This window comes from Triturus cristatus, chromosome 11 (genome assembly GCF_964204655.1).
Source record: "Triturus cristatus chromosome 11, aTriCri1.1, whole genome shotgun sequence".
Classification (NCBI taxonomy): domain Eukaryota; kingdom Metazoa; phylum Chordata; class Amphibia; order Caudata; family Salamandridae; genus Triturus; species Triturus cristatus.
Window position 1 is genome coordinate 182,036,138 of NC_140594.1, and position 23,521 is coordinate 182,059,658.

Consider the following 23,521-nt stretch of genomic DNA (forward strand, 5'->3'; position numbering starts at 1 on the left):
ACGATCACCCCAGGTAATCCATGCAGTCGTACCACATTCTTTAGGAGTAGTGACGCCAATTCCCCGGCCGTAGGGACTCTCTTGCAGGGGATGAAGTGCCCCATTTTCGTCAAGTAATCCACCACCACCAGTATTGCCGTCATCCCCTGGTCTACCGGTAGGCCCACCACGAAGTCCAGTGATATGCTATCCCATGGTCTATCCGGGGTCGGAAGTGGATGTAAGAGCCCTTGGGTTCGGCCATGGTCGGCCTTCATGGTAGCACACGTAGGACACTCCTGTCCCCACCTCCTGACATCCACTCTCATGGTTGGCCACCAGAAATGCCGTCCCATGCTAGCCACCGTTTTTTCAAAGCCCAAATGACCTGCGCATGGAGAGTCATGGCACCAGATGAATGCTTGTTTCCTTAGCCTAGGCGTGGGTATCAATAGGCACCTGCCCTTCAGGGGTATCCCGTCCTTCAGCTGCCATTCTCTGTGACTGAGGAGCCACCTCCGCCATGCGAATGACCTGATCCCTCTCTTTATTCCCCTCAGGAAAGTATCCGGTTGGATAACCCCCAATACCATCCTCGGGGAAATGATGGAACGCTCGGTTGCAGGCAATGGTTCCTTAACTGCAGATTGACGGGACAGGGCGTCCGCCTTCCGGTTTTCCGTCCCCGGCCGATATGTGATGCGGAAGTTGAACCCCGCAAAGAAGATCATCCACCGCAGCTGCCTGGGAGAAAGGTGTCTAGTGGCCGTCATGAACTGTAGGTTCCGATGGTCCGTGTACACCGATACCACATGTCTTGCCCCCATCAACCAATGCCTCCATTCGGTGAAGGCGTCCTTGATTGCGAGAAGCTCCTTCTCCGCAATATGGTAGTTGCGTTCGGCGTCGTTGAGTTTGCGGGACATGTACGCAACGGGATGAAGCACCCCTGTGTCGTGGTTGCGTTGGGACAAGATAGCCCCCAGCGCCACATCCGACGCGTCCGCTTCCACCACGTAGGGGAGATCCGGATCGGGGTGAGCCAACACCGGCGCCTTACCAAAGGCGCTTTTCAGGGCCTCAAAGGCTTTGTTCGCTTCAGGGGACCAGACAAACTCCTTGGACTTCCTCAGTAGCTGTGTGATTGGGGCCACCACTCCTGAAAATCCATCTATAAACCGCCTGTAAAAGTTGGCGAAGCCAATGAAACTTTGGACGTCCTTCACGCTTTGGGGCACCGGCCATTCTTTCACCGCCTTGATCTTTCGTTCTGCCATCTCCTGTCCCTCTGGACTCAGCATCACTCCGAGGAATTCCACGGATGTGACGTGGAAGTCACACTTGCTGAGTTTACAAAACAGCATGTTTTCCCTCAGCTTTTGGAGCACAGCTTTGACGTGGTGTACGTGCTCCTCCACACTGGACGAATAGATGAGGATGTCGTCGATATATACGACCACGTAGATATCCAACTCCTCTCTGAATACCTCATTCAAAAAGTACTGAAAGGCTGCCGGGGCGTTGCACAGACCGAACGGCATGACGAGGTACTCAAAAAGGCCGAACCTGGTCTTAAAGGCGGTCTTCCACTCGTCTCCGTCCCTCATGCGCACCAGATGGTATGCCCCTTTCAAATCCAACTTGGTGTAGATACGAGCTTTCTTGACCTGTTCCAGAAGTACACTGATGAGAGGCAAGGGTACCGATTTTTTATGGTTATCGCATTCAATGCCCTAAAGTCCACACAGGCTCTCAGCTCCCCATTAGCCTTCGGGATGAAGAAGAGTGGCGAGGCGGCCGGAGACTTGGACGGGCGGATGAATCCTAGCTTGAGGAGTTTATCCAGGTACCCCCGGAGATGCACGTTTTCAGGCTCCGTCAGGGCATACAGCCTGCCGCTGGGAACGCTGGCCCCTGGCACCAGGTCGATCTGGCAGTCAAACTGTCTATGTGGTGGTAGCACTTCCGCCTTCACCTCATCAAATACATCCTCAAAACTGTGATAAGCCTGGGGGAGAGCCACATCTTTTTCTGCCGCTGTAGCCACCGTCTGACTCCCGCTCTCATCTGCGTCAAGGGATTCCGTTCTTATTCCACAATGCAGGATGCAATACGGTGACGTCATTTCGATGCGATGTGTTGGCCAATCCACAAAGGGGTTGTGTTTCTGTAGCCACGGCAATCCCAATATGACGCCATATTGGGGCGCTCGGATGATGTTAAAATCGATTTGTTCCAAATGGTTCCTCCCAGATCTCATCGGAAGGACCCCCGTGTGCTGTCCGATGGGCCCCGTCACCAATCGCCTTCCGTCTACCGCATAGACGTCTTCGGGTACTGCTTTGGGAAGAAGCACTAGCCCTAGCCTGCATGCCTCGTTGTGGTCCATAAACATGCCAGTGGCCCCTGAATCCACCATGGCCACAACGGGTATCCACTGGTCATGCACTCCCACGTGCACCGTGACAAACAGGTGTCGTTGTCCCTTAGTGACCGAGTTGGAAAGTGAAGGGATGGATGAGTGACTCCGAGATGCCCCTTCTCTGGTCTTGGGGTCCTCTAGTTTTCCGCCGGTATGTCCACCACGGCTGTTACCGACCGGTTCGCCCGATAACGGGACGTCTTCGGTTTGGCAGGGCATTCACGTACGTAGTGGCCTTTTTTGCCACAATATAGGCACAATCCTTGTTTACGGCGTGACTCTTTCTCCGTGGCTGTGAGGCTCGCTCGTATTGCGCTGATGTCCATGGGTTCTCCCTTGGATGCGGTGGAAGTTTCAGGACTTCCCACCGTCACATAGGATGGAAGGGATTTTCCTTTTCTCCCATGATCCCCCTTTCTTTCACTTAGCCTATGTTCCAGCCGTAATACCAGGATGATAAGGCCCTCACATGTCTTGGGTTGAGGGTCAATATGAGCCACGGCGTCCTTGAGCTCATCGCACAGCCCTTGATGGAAGAGCGCCGTCTGTTTAGCAACAGGCCACTTGGTTTCCGCAACCAGCCTTCGGAACGCGTTGAGATACTGCACCAGGTCGTTGGATCCCTGTCTCAACTCAAGCATTTCACGGTCCGCCGTGTACGAGTCAGCCCTTCTGTCGAATACCTTCAGGAATTCCTCGCGAAAAGCACCCCAATCACATAAGAGGGGGTCGTCCCTGCTCACCAGAGGTACGGCCCATTGTGCCGCGTTTCCAGCCAAATAGGATATAAGGAAAGCCACACGAGCCTGACTCGTGGGGAACGCCTTTGGTTTGCACGATAAATGTAGCGCCACTTGTGTGAGGAATACCTGCACTGTGTTAGGATCCCCACTGTACCTCTCTGGTGTTGCCAAGGGGATGGCTACCGGCATTTCCACTACTACCGCAGGGGTCTGGTTCGTGAGGGAGGTGCTGGGCGTGAGCGGGTCCAATTGGATAGCATCCAGTCTGGCTTTTACATCGGCTGTTTCTTGCCTAGAGGCAGCCACTTCAACTTGCATGGCCGCTAAAGCAGCCAGCACATCATCAAGTGTTGCCATGTCTGTTATCGACCGGGAGACAGTTAGTGTTATTAAGGTCGGATATTTTGTAACGCCCTGAACGTCTCAGGATCGTTTAACAGGCACGACAATGAGGACGCAACCACTTGTGAAGGGTTAGTTCTTTTAATGAAGGCAAATAAAATACAAAGAACAAACAAAAGTTATAGTCACTGGAATCCTCCAGGCTAAGTACGTTACCAGCCCACAGCACGGATGGTCCTAACCGTCCTCTGCATATACGCCGATCCCGGCGTATGCCAACAGAGGGCAGAAATGAAATGGCCGACAATGCCAATTGGTAGGCTGTGAGGGGCACGAAGGGTGTTGGGGAGAATCGAGGAGTCAGGGAAACACCCAGCCGGGGTCTCTACCTGAAGGGAGCAGCCGCTCAACCTCTTCCTCAGACTGCACCGGGACGCGGAGTCACCTCCTGGTGATGCGTCACCGATACCCCAATCACAAGCAAGAAGACTGAACCGAGAGCAGCCGCTCGATCGATCCTGTGGACTTCCGAGTCTGTAACGCGGCAAACACCTCCTGGTGTGCGTTACAGCTGGCAGTCCCTGTGTCTCTGGTCGGGCTGGGAGTTACGACTCTAACCAGCAAAAGCGCCACTGCGCTTGGACTCAGCCGAGTCAAAAAGCGAAGCTCAATGGTTGACCGGTAGAGCTTACGGGTCCTTCACAGGTGACGATGGGGCAAGACACGGCCCAGGGAGTAACGACTCGACCTACCTCCGTTCTTGCCTTACTGGAGCACCACTCCGGAACACTGCTCTTCACGAAGCAGGTACGTCGGTGTAAACACAATATCCGACAGCCTTGTACCTCCCGGTTCCTCCCTTTATAGGGCGTGTTTTCCTTGAGTTATGTAACAGCTCTCCTGTTTACATAAGGGCGTGTTTCCCTTGAGTTATGTAACAGCTCTCCTGTTTACATAAGGGCGTGTTTCCCTTGAGTTATGTAACAGCTCTCCTGTTTACAAAAGGGCGTGTTTCCCTTGAGTTATGTAACAGCTCTCCTGTTTACATAAGGGCGTGTTTCCCTTGTATGACAGGAATTCTTGACAGTACATCAACCGAGGTTGTCCCAGGAAATGGGGAAGTGTTTGGGGAGCCTGGAATAATTACAGATGCCATATCTGTGAGCTGCCTGCACTCACAGGAGAAGAGGATGTGGAATGAAGTTGGGAGAGGGGATGTGAGACTCTTTGGATTTGCAATTCTGTCTAAACATGTACTGCTGGTGGCGTTGGTATGTGTAATATGGAGGGAGGCTGGGACAACCAACGATAATTTACGGTTATGTCTTTTGAGATGTTATTATGCCCTAAATTTAATAAAAGTATTTAAAAAAAAAAAAGGGGGATAGAGGAGGAAAAGGAGAAAAGAAAAAGAAAAAAACAAAAGAAAGAAATCGAAAAAATAAAATGAGTTATTAGCAAGGTGATGAGTGTGAAGATAAGAAAGTGGTAAAGGGAAGCCAAAGTAAGTCAGATTTATTTTTGGGGGATAGAGAAGAAGAAGAAACAGTTGATATTCTATGTTCATCACAAATAAGGTTCGACCAAACCATAATAGATAACTTAGAATTATCTTTCCAACATGATAAAATAACTTTGAAAGCAAGAGCAATAAACAGGTCAAGTAAAGCAGGTTTGAAGATAGAAAGTGGAATATTACATGAGAAAATCAATAAACATTTTTCCCAAATGATTTTCCAAAATTCAGTACCTTTAGGACAATAATAAAGTAGGTGAGTCAAAGTACCATCACAGGAAAGACATGAGCAGCAGGAAAAGAAATAGAGGGGTCAATTTTATGAAGAAAAAAAGGGGTAATTGCAACTCTATTATAAATAAAAGAAATAAAGATTGTGTGATATTGGCATCTTTAGAGGTTTTAAATATTTTACTCTACAATAGGTCCTATTGCTGGATAGATAATGATCGGGATAAATCTTTCTCCCATAAAAGTTCAATAGAGGATTTATTTCTCATAGTGACAAGGGAAGAAAGAGATTTATATATAAAGAAAGCTTTGGGGGCGGACTCAGTAGGAACATTATATAAAGATGTCACAGGAATAAATGGTGTAACATCAGGTGTAAAGTTGCTTAACAAATAAGAATGAAGTACAGGAATTATTTGATTATATTGTTGGAGGCAAGAATCAGGAAGGTCATACTTCTCCTGCAATTGTGGAAAGGATAAAATAGAATTTTGGGAGATCAAGTGATACTCATTAAAAATACCCTTTTCCTTCCAATATTTGAAATAAAATGATTTGTGGCAAAATTTAATAAATTTCTTGTACCAAATAGAGGATCCAAGGAAGGATTGACGAGAATCAGATTCTTGGTTAAAAAGAGCGTGTAATAAATAGGTGGAGTACTTTAGAATAGGGTTTTTAAATATAAATGTACAATTGGACATAGAAACAACATTTTGAAAAGAAAATTCATGTAATAAAGAATGCCAAAAAACAATCCATTTTGGTATGGGAGAATCATGGTAATCTTTAGTTATAGCATAAAATGGACAGATTAAAAAGGTGGTGTGATATAACTTAAAGTCAGGAAATCGTACACCACCTTAAGTTTTTGGTCTAATTAGCTTCAGTAAGGCAATACGAACGTGCTTGTTATTCCAAAGTAACTTAGTACAGATGGAATTTATTTGGGAAGAATAATAATTAGGAATTTTAAAGGGTAACGTAGAAAGTAAAAAAAGAACATAAGGGACAATCATCATTTTAATAGTATCTAATCTACCCCACCAGGATAAAAATAGGGGAGACTAGGAAGATAATAACTTTTGGAGTTTAAGTTTTAGGGCAGTGAAATTATGAACAAGTATATCCGGTATAGCGGAAGCAGTGCTTAATTTAAGCCGGAGCTTTCCGGTGCTGAGCACCGGCACTTAATTGGTTTCCGGTGCTCGGCACCGGCACCTATTTGTCAACACCACACTTCAGGCAGTCTGCCACAAGGTGGCGCTGCTCATGTAATTTAGAGGGGAGAAGTATAAGAGATGTTTAGGGAACAAAATACATTACAAAAATTACTAATACCTGCCTCCCCAGACATTCCTTTAGCTTTGGGGACCTGGAATAATCTGAACTGTCGCATTTACATGCGAGAGAGATGGTTAGTAGGTGTTTTGGCTGCGATGACAGGGGCGATGGATGGTGCAAGCTGCAGTGGCCTCCTGGTCAGAGCCCTGGCACTTAATATTTTACAAATTAAGCACTGAGCGGAAGTCACAATTTATAAAAGTAGAGGATGCCCTAAGAAGGTAGAGAAGATCTGGGAGGCCTGGCAAACATATAGAGGGTTGTAAGGAGATATATTGATGTATAGATTGAACTTGTTGAGATTGTAGCCAATTGCGTAAATATTTGACTTAGAACTCATGTAAAATGGGTGATAAACTGTAATTGCTTTTTGTATGTACCGATTTTGTTTATGTTTAATAAAAAGTTTTATAAAAAATAAAAAAGGATATCGGGTACAGTGGGAGAGAACCAGACTCCTAGGTATTTAAGAGAAGTTTTACTTGTAACCAGAGACATTGGAAAATAGAGTAATCTCTTGTATAAAAGGATCCAGGGAAGTAGAGGGATTACACATGTAAATTAGAACATCATCTGCATAAGCAGAAAATTTGATTTCTTGAGAGTCAACTTTAAATCTAGTTATACCAGGGTTGCATCTGATCTGTTCAAGAAAGGGCTCAAAACATAGGAGGAAAAGTATCGGAGAGAGAGGGCAGCCTTGTCTAGTACCTCTATGTAGTTTAAAAAAAGGGGGAGAAATGACCAGTAACAAACACACAGGCACGTGGTTCAGTATACAACAGTTAGATTAAAGAGATAAAATTGTGACCAAAACCAAACCAGCGAAGGGTAGAAGACATAATTTGCCAATTTTATACGATCAAATGCTTTCTCAGCATCAAGCGACAAGGCTGCTAGGGGAGAAGGATATTTTTTTCCAAGGGCGAGAATATTAGAGAACATTCTGGAATTATCAGATGCAAGCCTGCCCTTAATGAAACATGATTGGTCAGGTTTAATAAGAAGGGGGATGATATCCTCCAAATGAGATCCTAATATTGTTGCAAAAACATTACAATCATAATTGATTTATGAAATGGGTCTGTAATTTTTACATAGGGTAGGTCTTTATCCAGCTTCGGGTTAATAACGATCGGGGCCTCCAAAAAAGAACCACTGACCTTAGAGTTGGATAAAAATGAAGTGAAGAGTCCAAGTCATTTGGGAGCCAAAATGGAAGAAAAAAATAAGAGAAGCTCAACGGAGAAGCCATCAGGGCCAGGAGCTTTGACTTTTTTTTAAGGATTTAAGAGCATCTGTAATTGCAGAATGGAAATATCCTTTTTGAGGGATGCAAGAATGTCAGGAATGAAGAGAGGATTAGGGAGTCCCCCCAAAAAAGATTCAATATCATCTTTAGAGGGGTCAGTATCCTCAGTATATAATTGTTCACAATAAGACTGAAAGGCATTAGTAATGTCAGAATCTGAAGACAACATCTTATTACTATGTTCACACCGAATAGGGCCAACAGTTTTCCTCTCTGATTTAATTTTTAAATAATTGGCTAACATTTTACCAACCTTATTTTGGCCCCCATTATATTTGGACTTAATTTAGAAGGATATTACAAGCGTCAATCATAGCAATTTTATTCAAGGCAGATTTAGCTTCAATCAAATCCTGTATACTCGAGGAAGATTTGGAGGTGAAGTGTGCTTGAGAGCTTTTATATGTTGGAGGTTTGAGAGGTATTTAGCATTCAATGCTTTTTTCTTTCTGGCAGAGTAGAAGATTGTAAAGACCCTGAAGGAAGCTTTAAAAGCATCCCAGTTTTAATGGCTAGAGGTATCTTTAGATTGTTTGATTTGAAAGAAATTAATTAATAAAAGAGGTCGCTTCTGAAACAAACGTTTGGTCTGATAATAAAGTATTATTTAGGCGCCACCTGCCCGGTTTAAAGGTAATGAACAACATATCAGTGGAAGATAAAACAGGAGCATGGTCGGAAATAAAAGTAGAACCAATCTCTGATGATTGAATAGTGGGAAGTAAGGATTTGGAAACCAGAACATAATCAATACGAGACATAGTATGATGTACATTGGAAAAAAAATTGAATTCACATGTATCACGGTTACAAGTTTCCATACATCAAAGAATGGACAAGAGGAAATGGCAAGTTGAAAAGCTTTGTGGGAATTATCAGGTTTAAACTTGCATTTAGATTTCCTATCAGTAAAAGTCACCAGCAACAATGGTGTTGAGATTGGGAATAGAAGAAAGTTTCAATTTGATACTATGCCAAATTTCAGGGTCAGATTTAACTGGGATATAGATATTGAAAAAAGTGACTTGTTTTATAGTTCACAAAACTTTATTCAGATAAACATAGTATTCATAAAAGTACGACAATGGTTAAAAATGACAGAGAAAAAAGTAACAATACATAATAGTTAGAATTACAGTTGCATAAACACAGTATCATAAAATTCAGATGACAGAATAAAACAAGAGTCCTCAATAATAAATAAATCACTAATATATAAAACCAATCCAACCGATGGCTATGACCTGTTGTGCGTGAATGAAACTCAGTGATTAGACATTGTCTTACGCACCCTGGTGGCAATTCTCAAAAATGTACTTAGACGAAAAACCAGTTCTTCATCAGTCAAGGCAAGCATACATGAATAAGCAGAAACCAAACTAATAGGCCTGCTCTTATTAAAAAATGGGAGAAGAAGCCACTTGATATATTTCATGTAATATTTGCAGAAAAACAAAAAGTGTTGAATTGATTGGCCACTCACCCCGTCACATGGCCAGGGTAGTGAATCAAGTTTCGGATGATAACCCAATGGGAAACACAAAGCAAATTTAACTGTCCCAGCCCTCAGGCGGAATAAGAGGCTCCTTTCCCACCGACTCATAGGTAAGGTGAGATAATTTGGTAGGGGGTAGCAGTGCCGTTCGTAAGCCATGTAACTGGAAACAGTAGGCTTATTTGATTCAGACACAGTTCTTACGATGCTATATAACGAATAGAGAGCGCTTCTAAGTTGTCTTTTAGTTACATTTTCTGCTTCACTAGGATTTAAGAAAATGCAGTCCTTATTGACGCAGCATAAGCTTTGATGCACTCCGGATAGCCAAGGAATATCCATCCCCTTCTCACACTTCAAACAGTCTGTTATAATGTTTTTAGTTAAGGTAGCTGCCTGATTCTTCCAGACTGATAGCCAGAAGAGAGCTGGGCGAGCGCGTATAAAATCAGATATATAATTTAAATTCAATTCCCTGTGGCAAATGTATTGTGGGGTCGAGATTGGGATACTCAACAGCTTTCTACAAAACCGGTTTTCTTCCTGCTGAATGCAGGAACTATCTGCGGTGCCCCAAATCTCAGCTCCGTACGTAGCCACAGGGACACATTGTAATTTAAAAAACATTTAAATAGCTAAAATAGCACCTGTGTTCTTTGGGTGGGGAAAACTAAAAATAGAATTAATAGTCTTTGAGAACTTGCTCCTGGAGTGAGTAAGATGCTCAGTCCAGGAGCCGTTCGCAGCAAAGGCTACTCCGAGATAAGGGAATTTACAGGTACTTGTCAATTTTTGATTGCCAGCAACAATAGAACTAAGCTGGCGTTTTCTAGGGCCAAAGGACAATAAAAATTATTTTTTTTAATTTACGCAAAAGTCCAAACTATCCATGAATTTAACAAAGGACTGTACTAGGATACGTAGAGAATTAGGAGTGCGGCCTATAAGAACCTGCGTAAAGTACTACAGGAAGAGGTTTCCCGAGAATCATGGGGGCATCTTGGGTCATAGGTACCAGTGACTTATTTAGGCCATTAATATAAATAATAAAAAAGGAGGGGGGCCAGGACACATCCCTGCCTGAACCCCCTTCTGACCTTAATGGCTCCCGAAACCTCTCCCCCACTACCTATCCTCACCTGAGCCTCAAGGTCTTTATGGAAATATGCCAGAAAATGAACCAGTGGCTCATCCAGCCCATAGGCCAGTAGGATTGCCCACATCCTTGACCGGTTCACAAGGTCAAATGCTGAGGACAGATCCATAAAGGCCAAATAGACCGGGGAATTCCGAGCGATAGTATACTTCCCAATTACAAGGTTGAGATTAAGATTAAGGCATTGTTCAAGAGTACCAACCTTGCTACGGAAACCTAACAGGCAAGGCTCTAGAATACTACACTCCTCTGACCATTCCAGGATCTTTTTGTATAAAACTCTGCCCAAAATGTTAAGGGTATTATCAATCAATGAAATCGGCCTATAATTGCTAGGCTGAGACCGATCCCCTTTTTAAATATGGGGACAATAATGCTCTTTGCCCAGGTGCTAGGTAGCGGGCGTGTTGTTTTATAAATATAATAGCATCAACCAAAACCCATCATCCATTCGTATCACATTCAGTTGATAACATTTGAGTGTCAAGCGACTTGTAGAATAAAATGGCAACACCAACTTTACGCTTAGCAGCAGGAGAAAAAATAACCTGGTTAACCCATTGACGTTAAGTTTGAGAGCTTCAATATCATTACAATGCGTTTCCTGTAAAAAAAACGACATGGGAATTAAGTTTAGATAAATGAGAAAGTACCTTTTGGCACTTTACGGGGTGATCCAGACCATGGACATTCCACGAGACAACATTAAACATGTTGTGGGGTGAGGAAGGGTATATAGAAGCAGGTACAATGGGCTACAAAAACAATAAAAGAGACAAAAACACACCATTTAACAACAAACAAAAAATAACTTAAGTAGAAAGCGATGAAATGGGTGGAATAAGGAAAACACTCATGTGAGAACGAGAATAAAGGTTAAAAGAAGGTAGAGAAGAAAAAAGTCCAATGCAAGAAAGAGGAAGATAGGGAGAGGAAATAAGAAGGAGAAAAATGGGAGATAGACCTAGGATAAAAATCCACATCTGAATTGAAACGGTTGACAGGTAAGCGAAGAGCATGTTAACGCCGAGGACAAGGATGGCAACAAGAACGAAACTTAGAAAATAAACAACAAAAAGCCTCATGATGAATGAAGACATAGAGACTAATAAGAAAAGAAAAACAAAGTGAGCAGAAAAATTAAAGATAGTTACCAGCTAAGAGAAATAAAGGGAAAAGTACAATAGAGTGAAAAAGAAAGAAGATTAATAAAAACAAAAAGAAGTATGTAATTAGAATAGAAAGATAAGAAATCTGAAAAAAACCTCAAGCATTAGTCTCCATGTTGTAAGGTGAAATACTATGCAGAAAAAGTTTCAGCTTAGCCGGATCGTCGAAAGAACGTGAGGTGCCTTCATGGGTGATCTTGCAGAGGCATGGATGAGATGCTATATTGAATGTTCAAGTGTCCCATCTGAGGGCAAAGAGCTAAGAATTATTTTTGATGGGCATTAGTTGCGTAAGAGACATCCTGTAAAATAAAACGATTGTGTCCAGACCAAATAAGGCGATATTTAATTTTGACAGCCTTCAGGACACGCATCAGATAAGTGAATGCCAAAAAGAGCATTATGCTAACACGTGGTTTCGTTGAATTAAGTTGATGACGGCCCAAACGGTGTGCACATTGAATGTTGAGAGGCGGCGAAGATTGAAGATCCAGGAGATCCGGAAGAAATTCCTTCAAGAAGGACAGAATATAAGAACCTTCAATATTCTCAGGAAGACCATAAAGGCGAAGATTATTTCGTCTATTTCGATTTTCAAGGTCTTCGGTGTGGAGCTTAAGTTTTTGTATTTCTTGTTCTAACATAGGTATTTTGGTAGATATATCTTGCAGGTTTTCCACACGTTGTTCTAATTCCGACATCTTCCCCTCCATGACAATCCAGCGATCCTCAATTTGTTGTAGTCTTTCATTAGTTGTGCACTTAAATGGTTGAAGACCACATACCTCATCCAAGATAGAGTCTAAGACAGTATTCTGAGAAGATAAAATAGGAGAAGGTGGGTCGTTCTTCACTCTTGTTGGTTTTGTACCCGAAGAAGTTGGTTTGGAGGATGTGTGTAAATCACTGGCCATCATGCTGTAATGAGTAAGACATTGAGTAGGCAATAGAGAAGGGCGAGTTCAGCCCATACTGCAAAGAGGAAATCTTCAGTTCAAATGACCATTAAAATAGAAGTAATCCCCGTAAACATTATAAAATATGGAAGCGCTGGGCAGACTACAGGGGACTAGATTTAGAGCCCATGTTGGAGGAATAGTTGGGTGGGGGGTGGACCGTCTCCTTCCAGCCCTACAGAGGCATGGCACACTGGAGTGCCGGGCGCAGCCGAGCTTGGGGGGTATGGGTCATGGACGGCACAAAATAGTGGTTGAGCATAGATCTGCTGCCTTGACTGGATGGACAGTGCGATGGGTGGGGGAGGGGGGTGGGGGGTGGTGTTATGTTTTTTTAAGGGAGGGGACTGCATTGGTTCTGCATGTCTCTTTTGTAATTTACACACGATATCTCATGAGGAAAATGTCAAAGCTGGTATGTTGTCTTCTGATATGGCTGAAGTCTCTGGGTCACGGAGCTTCGCATGACGTGTCTTTGACGAATAAAATTTGTTTACAAAAAAAAATAGAAGTAATCAGAAAAACGTCAAAGAACCAAATAATCTCAGTATAGATGAACTTGTAGATAGCCAGAAATAGGAGTATCAAAAATGTAGACCCAGGGTGCAAAAAGGTGACGTCATTTAAAGACAGCCCAGTTAGGGAGAAGAACTTTCATTGTGGAAAACATCAAGCAGCCAGAGGAGTCCATAGATCAACGCACCAACAGGTCTAAAAAGCACATGCCACATTACAGTAGTCCAATGATATCAATGTCAGTCAAAGCGAAGCGAAGAGAAGACCAGTGCACATCAGAAGACAAATTGAAGAAAAGGTAAAAGTCTATAGCACGAGCAACGCGACCTGAAATGGCGTTCGCTCGTGTCTAGATGTGGAGAGTCAACACTGCGGCTCACGGGTCCAAGAATGCACCTTCATGGTGTAGAAATAGCCTGTAGACTCACTGCCGATGGTTGAGAGAGCTAGGTCACATCCGGAGTCAGCAGAAACTACATGGAAGTAGCAAAAAAAAACAGAAACACGGCAAAATTCTGCATTGCGAGCGACGCTACCTAAAATGGCGGCCGCTCGCGTCTAGATGAGGAAAATCACTGCCGCGGCTCACAAGTCCAAGAAAGCACCTGCATTGTGCAGAAACGGCGTGCAAACTCAACGCCAATGTTTAGACGGGTAAAGCTGCAACCGGGGTCAGTCAAAACTGCATGAGAGAGGCCAAATAAGCAAAAAAGCTCTGTGTCTGTAACGGAGCTTAAGGAGCAGCTGCAATCTTGCGTCAGCGCCGAATCCACGCCCCTCAGTAAAATATTTTTGATCTCCTAGTGTTCCTCACAGTGTCTTACGTGCTCGATATCCTCCTGTCATGTATCTTGAGTGAGAGCCTGTTCTTTCGTCGTCCTCCCCATCTGAGCCATTTCTGCCTTTCTCCCTGCCCGGCATTTTCACCAACCCAGATGTTTTGTCTCATTCCTCCAGTGTATTTATTCCTTCCCTTGCATGTGTCTTATTACTTCACAGTACCAGACAAATCTCCTTGCCAATGTCTGGCTTTTCTGCCCTTCTTTCTACACCTATATCGGCTCGATCTTCACGTCACCACGCTAGGGCTTGTCCACCAACTCATTCCATTATTTACTGTCCCACCTATGCTCCAGAGGGTGTTTATTCACTTTCGTTTTCATCACTGAAGTGTATTTTGGGATCATGTACAAAAGCATAGTTACATTTATGCATGTGCTTAGAATAAATGAGTAAAAAATGTACTACAAATGCTTCTGTCAGGTGACTAATTTCTTAGTGTTCCATAATAAATATGTAGCAGGTTATCAAAAAACAATGTTAAAATCCGTTTTAAGATGACTCTCACAAAATTCTGGTGAGGGGTTCTAGTCTGCCTTGCAGAGGTGCTGGGGTGGGAACTCCCTCTTCACCTAAATTGATACTGCTACATATAATGGAGGGTGTCGAGGGAAATATTTACAAACAACATTTGTTATTATTTGGGCTTAACCTCTTCAGTGCCCATGACGAGATAGTCTCGTCATGGAGCACGGTTGCGCTGTGCCCATGATGAGACTATCTCGTCATGAACCCCACCCACTAGTGCAACGCCCGCCACAGGAGGGGGAAAGGGCGTGGCACTGAAGGGGTTAAATTGGCTAAGAGAGATATTGCATGGAAATGGAAAGTGGAGGCTCCACCTTCTTTGTCAGTGTGGAAAAATGGCTTGAATTTCTGTATGGGATTGTAGATTCCAATATTTAAGGCTAGGGGCTATCTGCAAAAACACCCCAAGATCTGGAGGCGATGGGCTGACTATCGAGGTCTCTGCCTCGAACCATTTCCCTCAGTGGATGCCTTAATCCCGTGATGATCATTCAGGGTTGTGGAGCGATAGACCGATGACTCAGCGATACTTTTTATGAGGGGAGGTCGGTCGATATGTGGTATTTAAACCGTAGTGCTACAGTAGTGCAATGTGGGGGGGGGGGGGGGGGGGGTGTTACACAGTTCATGTTTTACTGTTTCCTTCTGAAAATGTCTATTCTAAATGCCAGTGCAATTCTCTTGTATCTTTCACTGTGGCAGAAGGCTTCTGGGTTACAGAGCCCTGCATTGTATTTGACACTTGACACAAAATCAGTTTTAAGAAGGCCAGCTATAGGGAATAAAGTGCTTATGTAAAATACTTTCATTTTCTTTAATACACTACACTGCATGTTGGATCTGTTCCTCTCCACCTTTGATTACACCGGATATGTGGACGTGAAGTAATGAACTGTGGGAGAAATTCCCTATTTCAAACTCGGCAAACAAGATATGTCTACTTGGACAGAGGTTAGAGGTTTAGATGATCCTACCCTGTCCCCTCAACCCCACTATCCTTCATTCCTACTGCATCTTTCCGATTCTAAACGTATTGGTATTATTGACTGTGCCATAGAAAAAACCAAAATCAGCCCCGGCATTAATGTTCAAATCAATAGCACACTACAGGAAGCAGGAGGTCACAACTATAATGGAGCCACAAGAGCTTTGTTGGTTACTGGCTGCCCATGCTGCTCTGCCAATATTCTCTTCGCCTGCTGCCAGCCAGGTATGAGCTAGAGTGGTAGAATGGGCAGTCCAGGCATCTTATCTGTATAAGATACAATTTAAATACGCGCTCTATGACATACCCTGCTGCTGCCCCTTCTCCCACCCCACGCTATCCACTCTTTAAGAAATTGTTCTCACTGACACAAATTGTCCCATGTTTCCTGCAATTACTTATTATTTTTCCTTGCCTCAGTTTAGACTACAGAAATATGCTTCAGTCCTAAAGTGACATGTCTTTCCATAACTAAGTGGTGCAGCTTTTAGTTTTCAAGTGAACGTCTTAAAGGATCTGCAAACATGGAGTACTGTCATCTGAGGTATCCACGGCCTTCCACCATGTTAGCATTCACTTGTGAGGTGTCTTTTTTTAAGCATTGCTTCATAGCAGATATTGTCAAAGGCAAAACGCCCATCATACCTGCAGATTCCCTAGCCAAGTATAGCTTATGGCGATCCTGCCTAATCTACAGCTTTGCCCCAACTCTGCTTGGCATGTACATGTCAAAGTTTGCTTCATGACGCTGAACATCTCAGCCTTGGAACATAAGTAACAGAACCAACCCACCGCAGCTAATATTTTCCCTTCTGATATATAAATTGTTTGTTAAGAGGCAAAACATTAACCATGGAGCTTAAGGCATTGGTGCAGGCGTGGGACTAAAGATACCACCGTCACTCCTCCTTAGTGGTTGCAATTACAATATTAAGGTGCCTTTCTTTTGGGGGGTGGGGCGAGATGGGGGTGGGTGTAAGCTGTCTTTTTATTTCTTTTAAGCATAGAGTATTTCCAAGACTAGACATTCTGGAGCGCTGTCACCAACTGACTAGGGGTAGTTGACGTATTCATTGGCAGTAATTGATTGCTGCATATGGGGATCTCAGACCCACACAAAAGCTAACCTACTTGCCAATCCATGACCTGCATCACTCAGCAGGACCCCATGTGACACAACTTGGAGACAGAAACTTTACTTAATATTTCCTTTCTTAGACGGTTGCCCAGGTGAGTATTGTCTTGCCAGTCCGAATGAAGGACACAGCGACCAAAAAAGGCTGATTGAAGGATCCAACTCACATTCAGTCTGGACTAGCCGTGATAAAACGTTGGCATTACCATTCCTTACTGTCACCCCTCCTCGACATACCAACTACCCCTCGCACAAGTTCTTGTTTCTAAAACAAGGAGCAACATATATTGCTGTTCCCAGGACTGGAATTTGTGTGCTAATTAGATATCCTGTAAATAGCAGCAGCGATTAAACCATCAGTAGCCTAGTGCTCGGAAGTGGCAGGAATGCTAATTGACCAACTGTGAATCCCACTTAACACTAATGACCGCATTCATCTGGAGTTATGAACACTGATTTTGCCCTACTATACCTTGAACTCGCCCATCTATACATAAAACCCTAATTTATTTGCATGACAAAGTGCTTGAAACTTGCCTGAATGCAGCATGTTGTAGCATTACAAAATCAATAAGTTAATATATTATTCTGTTGGCCATATAATTGTTGTATAATTTGACATCTGTATTTAAACCAGGAACACTTTTAAACCTAGGTTGCTTCGTCAGATGCCACCAACATTGAATCCTCAATAAGAGAAGATGGGGACTTCTTCATTCTGAACGGTCGTAAATGGTGGTCATCAGGTAATTTACGCCTCTTTATTGTGCACCATGATAATGCCTTTTTGATTAATGCATCTCCCAACGTTCCCAATAAATAGACAACTCACTCAGATCTGAGTGTTATCTTTCAGTATGTTTTCAGCATATGCTATACACAACCCTTTATCTCCGCCCTTGTTGCGGAATGCCTCCGCTACCTACAACTGCGACACTGGGTCACCCACCCTGACGTTCATCCGGGGTCACAATGTCTTCTTACACCCTTTGAAAAATGACTGAACGAAAGATGGAGATAGGAGCATTATCACCGAGTTGTATGTTTTCCTGTTGTAATACGAATTGGGGCGATCCCTGAGTTACAAAGAGTGGGTGAAAATATACTATAGGTCACACCATTCAGCACGTAACACAGCAAGCATAGAAACAGCCACTAAAATAGGCACTTACTGGTATTTGACACCCACCAGACTACACAATGGGAACCTGGCCATAACTCGCACGATATTGGGGCGCAATCCTAACGGACATCGACACACACTGTGAAATGCAGCTTACCCGTTTCCCGACCTACATAGTCCTAGGGCTCCCCAACTCTTTGACCTCTCCCTTTAAATTTAGGAGGTGACGGTACATTAGGCTATCACTTATAGAGGCGCTTCAGGCGATCCTTTCCCACTGGGGCACGGAGAAGCTCTTTATACAAACAGCCAAGAAATGGTGCATTTTGGGTGTGCAATGACAGACTCTGGCGATGACGCATACCCTACATGCATACCGAGAGCTGTGGGAACTCTACATAACGTTACTCTCAGTGGAGATTAACAAACTGACTTGCCTTAAATACTGCGCCTGTTGAGACTAACTGCTACAAATGGTGGTACTCAGAGGGGGACAAGAAACAACGGGAAGGGATGTGAGGCCCGGTTTGGGTTAATGAAGCCCGAGTCGATCATCCAAGAGTGAGTTTGAGGAGGAAGGAAAGGGAAGTTCGGTGGGATAATGTTTTGCCTGCTGTTGGTACTTTCACTTATGCAACTACTTTGGCCTGGCCATCCCCATGGGATGAAGCCTTTCATTGCACTCTGTCTGAGTGTTGCTTTGAAACAAAAAAACATATTAGCATAACTGTACCAGTGCCAGCCATATTTCTGGTCAGTGCTAACTAATGCTCACAAGTTTGTGCTTGTCAGGTTAAAGGCCTCCCTCTCATGCCTGGCATTGTAAGCACTACATTTTTTAATAGCTTGAAGAGTGCTGAAAGCTTACATTTCTGTATCGGTTTGAAGGTAGTTATACACTCTCCAATATGATAATTCGGATTATGCACCTGTGTAACGTATTTATTCCAGTCTCATCACCATCTCCATTGGTGGCCTATGTATGAATACATAAATTTGTGTCGTGTCTCTGCTTGGATTGTTATATGTTTAGGGGGTTCTTATGGCTCCCCTTGTCGCCTGACTCTGTGATTCACAATTTGATATTATTTTTTATTAATAAACACCTGCATGTGCACCGATTTTTCTTTGAAATTTCAAGCTAGACTTCATCTTTGCTTGCACCAAGCTGAAGTCTTTTTCAGTTCTATCACTGTACCCGTAGAGGAATCTTTGGTGATGAGGTCCGTAGCCAAGATGTAGTTTCATGTAGATTTATTGGTTATAGTTACAAGTAGATGAGTTGTAGAGATGTAGCCCCACCAGGAGCAGTCTGCCTGCTGTTCAGCCCATACCCCAACTGTCACACTCAAGCATCCAGGCACCCAAACATTCCATTCAAGACCATCACAGCAACATTCCATGCATCACATTCACACTGGCTGAGCAGCTAGGGAGAAAGTAACAGAAAGTGACCAGATAAATATAATACGGGTTACAACAGAAAGGGAAATACACTTCCTCCCAAACCTATGCCAGTTTCAAAACACTTAGCTTGGTTGAGGAGGCACTGTCTTGACTACATGTCCGTAGTTTTTTTAGTTTTTTCAGTTTTTTTATTTATTTTATTTATTTTTTACATAACTGAGCACAGCAGACGTAATAGACAATCAGCAATGTAGTGACAATTTGTGGAGAGAGACATGCAGCACAACGATCTCAAATCCATGAATGCACATGAGACAAATATCGGGAACAGCATGATAATACAGCAAAAAAAGGGAAAATAGGCAGTTTGTAACAAGTGCGTCTTGCACAGGTCTCGCGTGAGAGAAACAGCACATCACAATGATTGATTAAAAAGGAAGCAATACACACAGGTGCATAGACATTATACAATAACAGGCAGTGTTCAGGCTGTAAGATATAATAATTAGGGTGGGGATCATGAATCGTGTCCGATGTCTGCAGGATGCTCCAGCAGATACGATTGGAGCGGGCCCCAAATATCCCATGGGCGTGATGAGGCCGGAAGGAGGTCAGCGTATGTGCATGCTTGATCCTGCCAAAGTGTCATGTCCCCAATCCATTCCTCGAATTTGGGTGCTCTTCCACGACCCCACCTGCAGGCCACCCGCCGTTTAGCCAGTAGTGAGCAAAATGAGACAAATTTACGGTGTGCTACTGGTATCAAAGTCAGGAGAGGAGACCTCGGGAGGGACGAGGAAGACATGAGATCCAGCGCTGTGAACACTTGTTGCCAATAGGTGTGGACCGAGCAACAGTCCCAGCCAAGGTGGAGGAAGTCAGCAGCTTCCGCCTTACATCTGTCACACTGGTTTGTGTCTTGCAACCCAAATTTGTGTAGTTTAACCGGGGTGTAATAGCTGCGATGTAAGAATTTGTAGTGGGTGATGCGCATGCAGCCACTGGAGGAGACCTGTTCAGTCTGCTTACAGCAGAACACCCATTGTTGCTCTGTGATGTCTTGCCAGAGTTCAGCCGACCATTTATAGCGAGCCGCACACGGAGGAGACTCAGTGTCAGTATATAGGCTATGATATAGTGTAGATACTAGATGAGAGGCGGTGCTCGCATGCAGTGTGTGATGCAAGGGAGCAACCATCGGGGGTTCCAGAGGGTATGTGGGAGTACAGTCTTTAAGCCCTTGGCACAGTCGGACATAAAGGAAGGTCTCCATGGCAAAGGGTGGGGGGTCTGAATATAACTGTTGGAGAGTACGATATTTACCATTTAAGTAAAGGTCGCCCCAACATTGGAGATGGCGTGTAATTTGGACTCTTTTAAAGACGCCCTCTTGCAGTAGTGGCGTTTTAGGATGATATGTAAGCGGGAGTAACGGGGAATATAGTAAGGGAGCATGCAGGCGGCGCGCAGTGCGGTTCCATGCTTTAACCGTGCAATCTACCGAGGACTGGCAGGGTGCACGAGGTGCGACACTTGTCAATATAACCCCATGTAGTGGGTCGCAACATGAGGTGTGCATCTGGGAGGGTGGAACCAGTAGTGGGCATAATGTGCTTGGGCACAAAGGTAATATAATTCAAAGTTGGGAACATCAACGCCCCCCTGTGAGTATGGCCGCGAGAGTATGTCCCACTGTATACGTGATTGCTTGCCTCCCCACACAAGTCTGATCAGCTCTGCTCAGAGAGAGGAGAAAAAAATGTCGTCCCGGGTTATATGGGATGTTTAAAAACAGATACAAAAATGTTGGGAGGACCACCATTTTAATAAGGGAAATACGAACTGCCATAGTGAGGGGGAGTGCGTTCCACCTAGTTATGCAACCAGTAACATGGTCTAGTGTTCGCCCGTAGTTAAGCCTTATCAATTCCTCACGGTCTGTAGTGACGTGTATTCCTAGATACTTTACTTTAGTAGAGCACCATTCAATGGGGAAGTCTGTGTCAAACGGTGTAACCGAAGTAGTGAATGGAAAAATTTGAGATTTGGTCCAGTTTATGTGGATGCCAGAAAGACCACTAAACCGGACAAACTCTCGAAGGAGTGGGTTCAGGTTCTGCTGCGGTTCTTTGACATATAGGGTAACATCATCTGCATACAGAGAAATGAGAATTGAGCGAAGAAAGCAGCGAATGGCCTTTTCCTGATGATGTTGCCTGAGCTTGGCCTCCAGGGGTTCTATGGCAAGGGCGAACAGGAGAGGAGATAACGGGCATCCTTGCCGGGTGCCCGGGAGAGGGGAATTGAGGGGGAGACATAACCGTTGATCAGAACTTTTGCCTTTGGGGGAAGTATAAAGGAGGCGAATCCAAGCTAAAAAAACGATGGAAAGGCCCATGCATTGAAGAATAGTAAATAAGTAGTCCCATTCTACGGAGTCAAAGGCCTTCGTGGCATCTAGGAAGACCGCCACCAGTGCCAATTGTGGTTCGTCATTTTGTAAAATAGAAAAAAGCGTCCGGAGATTATGAGAAGTTGCCCTACCAGGGATGAACCCGGCTTGGTCCGGCAAAACCAGCTTCTCCATCAGGAGACTGAGGCAATTAGCCAATAATTTGGCAAGAATTTTCGCGTCAGTATTGATGAGGGAGAGGGGTCGATAGGAGTCTCAGCAGTCCACAGGTTTCCAATGCAGTAAGGATCTGAGCTTTCTGGGCCTCCATGTAGACTTCTTTCAGCACTGGAAGTAATTGATCAATATACGTTTTGTGTAAAAATCTATGGGGAGCCCATCTGAGCCCGGTGCTGTCCCTGATTTCATCTGCATAATAGCTTTTTGAAGCTCATCATCCTCAAATGGTGCCGCTAAGAATTCCCTCTGGTGATCTCCCAGCCAACCCAGCGCAACATCCTCAAGATAGTGAGAGAGATCGGGGGGATCAGTACGACGAGCACTGTAGAGGTCCGTGTAGAATTCGGTGAACGTGTGCAAGATCTCAAGACTATCTCTGTGACGCACCCCAGCTCTATCAACCACATCTAATACATAATTAGAAAAGCGGGGCTGTCGAATTTCAGTCGCTAGTGCCCTGCCGGGTCTTTCCCCCTCCCCATAGCGACGGGCAGTGAAGTATTTGCCCTGGAATTTGGTCTCACGCTCCGCCGTGGTGGTATAGGCAGTGAGCTTCTCCCGGAGTGAAGCCCTTTGGGCTCCTGACGTCTCGATCGACAGATCCTTTTCGAGTTGTTTTAATTCACTTTCAAGATGTCTCAAGTTCCGTCGGATATCTCTGAGGACTCCGAAGCTTTCCAACATGCACGTGCCGCGCATAGTAACTTTAAATGCCTCCCAGATCATGCTCACATGTGCGACCGAGCCTTTATTTCTCGTAAAAAAATCCGCAATTTCCTCACCAAGCTCTGTCCTAAAGACAGTATCCAGAAGTGCATCCGGCGCAAGCCTCCAGCAACGCGGGGTGGCAATCAGATTGGGGGGGCGCAATCGTCATACATACTGGTGCGTGGTCCGAGTAGGTCCTGGCCATATGCTTCACCGAAAGAATCCAAGGGCCAACCCCCCGGGAGCAGACCCAGTAGTCCAGCAGAGACCAAGACAAGTGTACTGAAGTATAATAGGTGCCCTCTCTCTCAGCCGGGGTACATGACGCCACACATCTATGAGCCCATGATCTAGAAACAGCCGAGAAAGGGTATCTTGAGTTCTGGTGTAATGATGTGGAAGAGGGTTGGATCTATCAGCGGAGGGCATAAGGTAGTGTTAAAATCTCCCCCCTCATATGATGTGAGTGGATCCCGCCTTAAGTACTTGTCCCCAAAGGATGGTGAAGTAATCAGGGTCATCCGTGTTTGGCCCATAGCAACAAACAAGCGTAACTGATTGTGTACCCAGCGTACCCCAGAGCATGCAACTCCTGCCTGAGGGATCACTGAAAGTGCCGCCGAAAATGAAAGGTGTGTTCTTCTTAACTAAGATCAGTGTGCCCTGTGAGTATATAGAATAGGAGGAAAGCACTCGGTCAGAGGCCCATTTGCTGCCGAAGCAATTAGGACGGCGGGGGTCAGTGTGCATCTCTTGAAGCATTGCAACCTGTATGTGATGTCTTTCAAGGTACATCAGTATTTGTCTACGTTTGCGTGGGTCGCCGAGGCCTCTAACGTTCCATGTAAGCAGTTTTATTCGTAACTGTTCAGAATGTGGAGGCATTCCAAAGGAAGTGATTCGTTATAAGTGATGTCCCAGTGTATGGTAAGTGTGTAAGTAGGTCGACGTGTGCTTGCATGTCTATCTGCTGATGAATCAA

At 44.5% G+C, this 23,521-nt stretch overlaps 1 protein-coding gene across 8 annotated transcripts in view; it reads left to right on the forward strand.

Annotated features, from left to right (window-relative positions):
* Positions 1 to 23,521, forward strand: part of ACAD10 (acyl-CoA dehydrogenase family member 10) — a 482,886-nt gene that overhangs the window by 369,174 nt on the left and 90,191 nt on the right. For all 8 annotated transcript variants that reach the window (XM_085633523.1, XM_085633522.1, XM_085633520.1 and 5 more), the window contains one exon: positions 17,325 to 17,415. In XM_085633523.1, the coding sequence (XP_085489649.1) occupies positions 17,325 to 17,415 (91 nt within the window). The remainder of the gene's footprint in view (positions 1 to 17,324; positions 17,416 to 23,521) is intronic.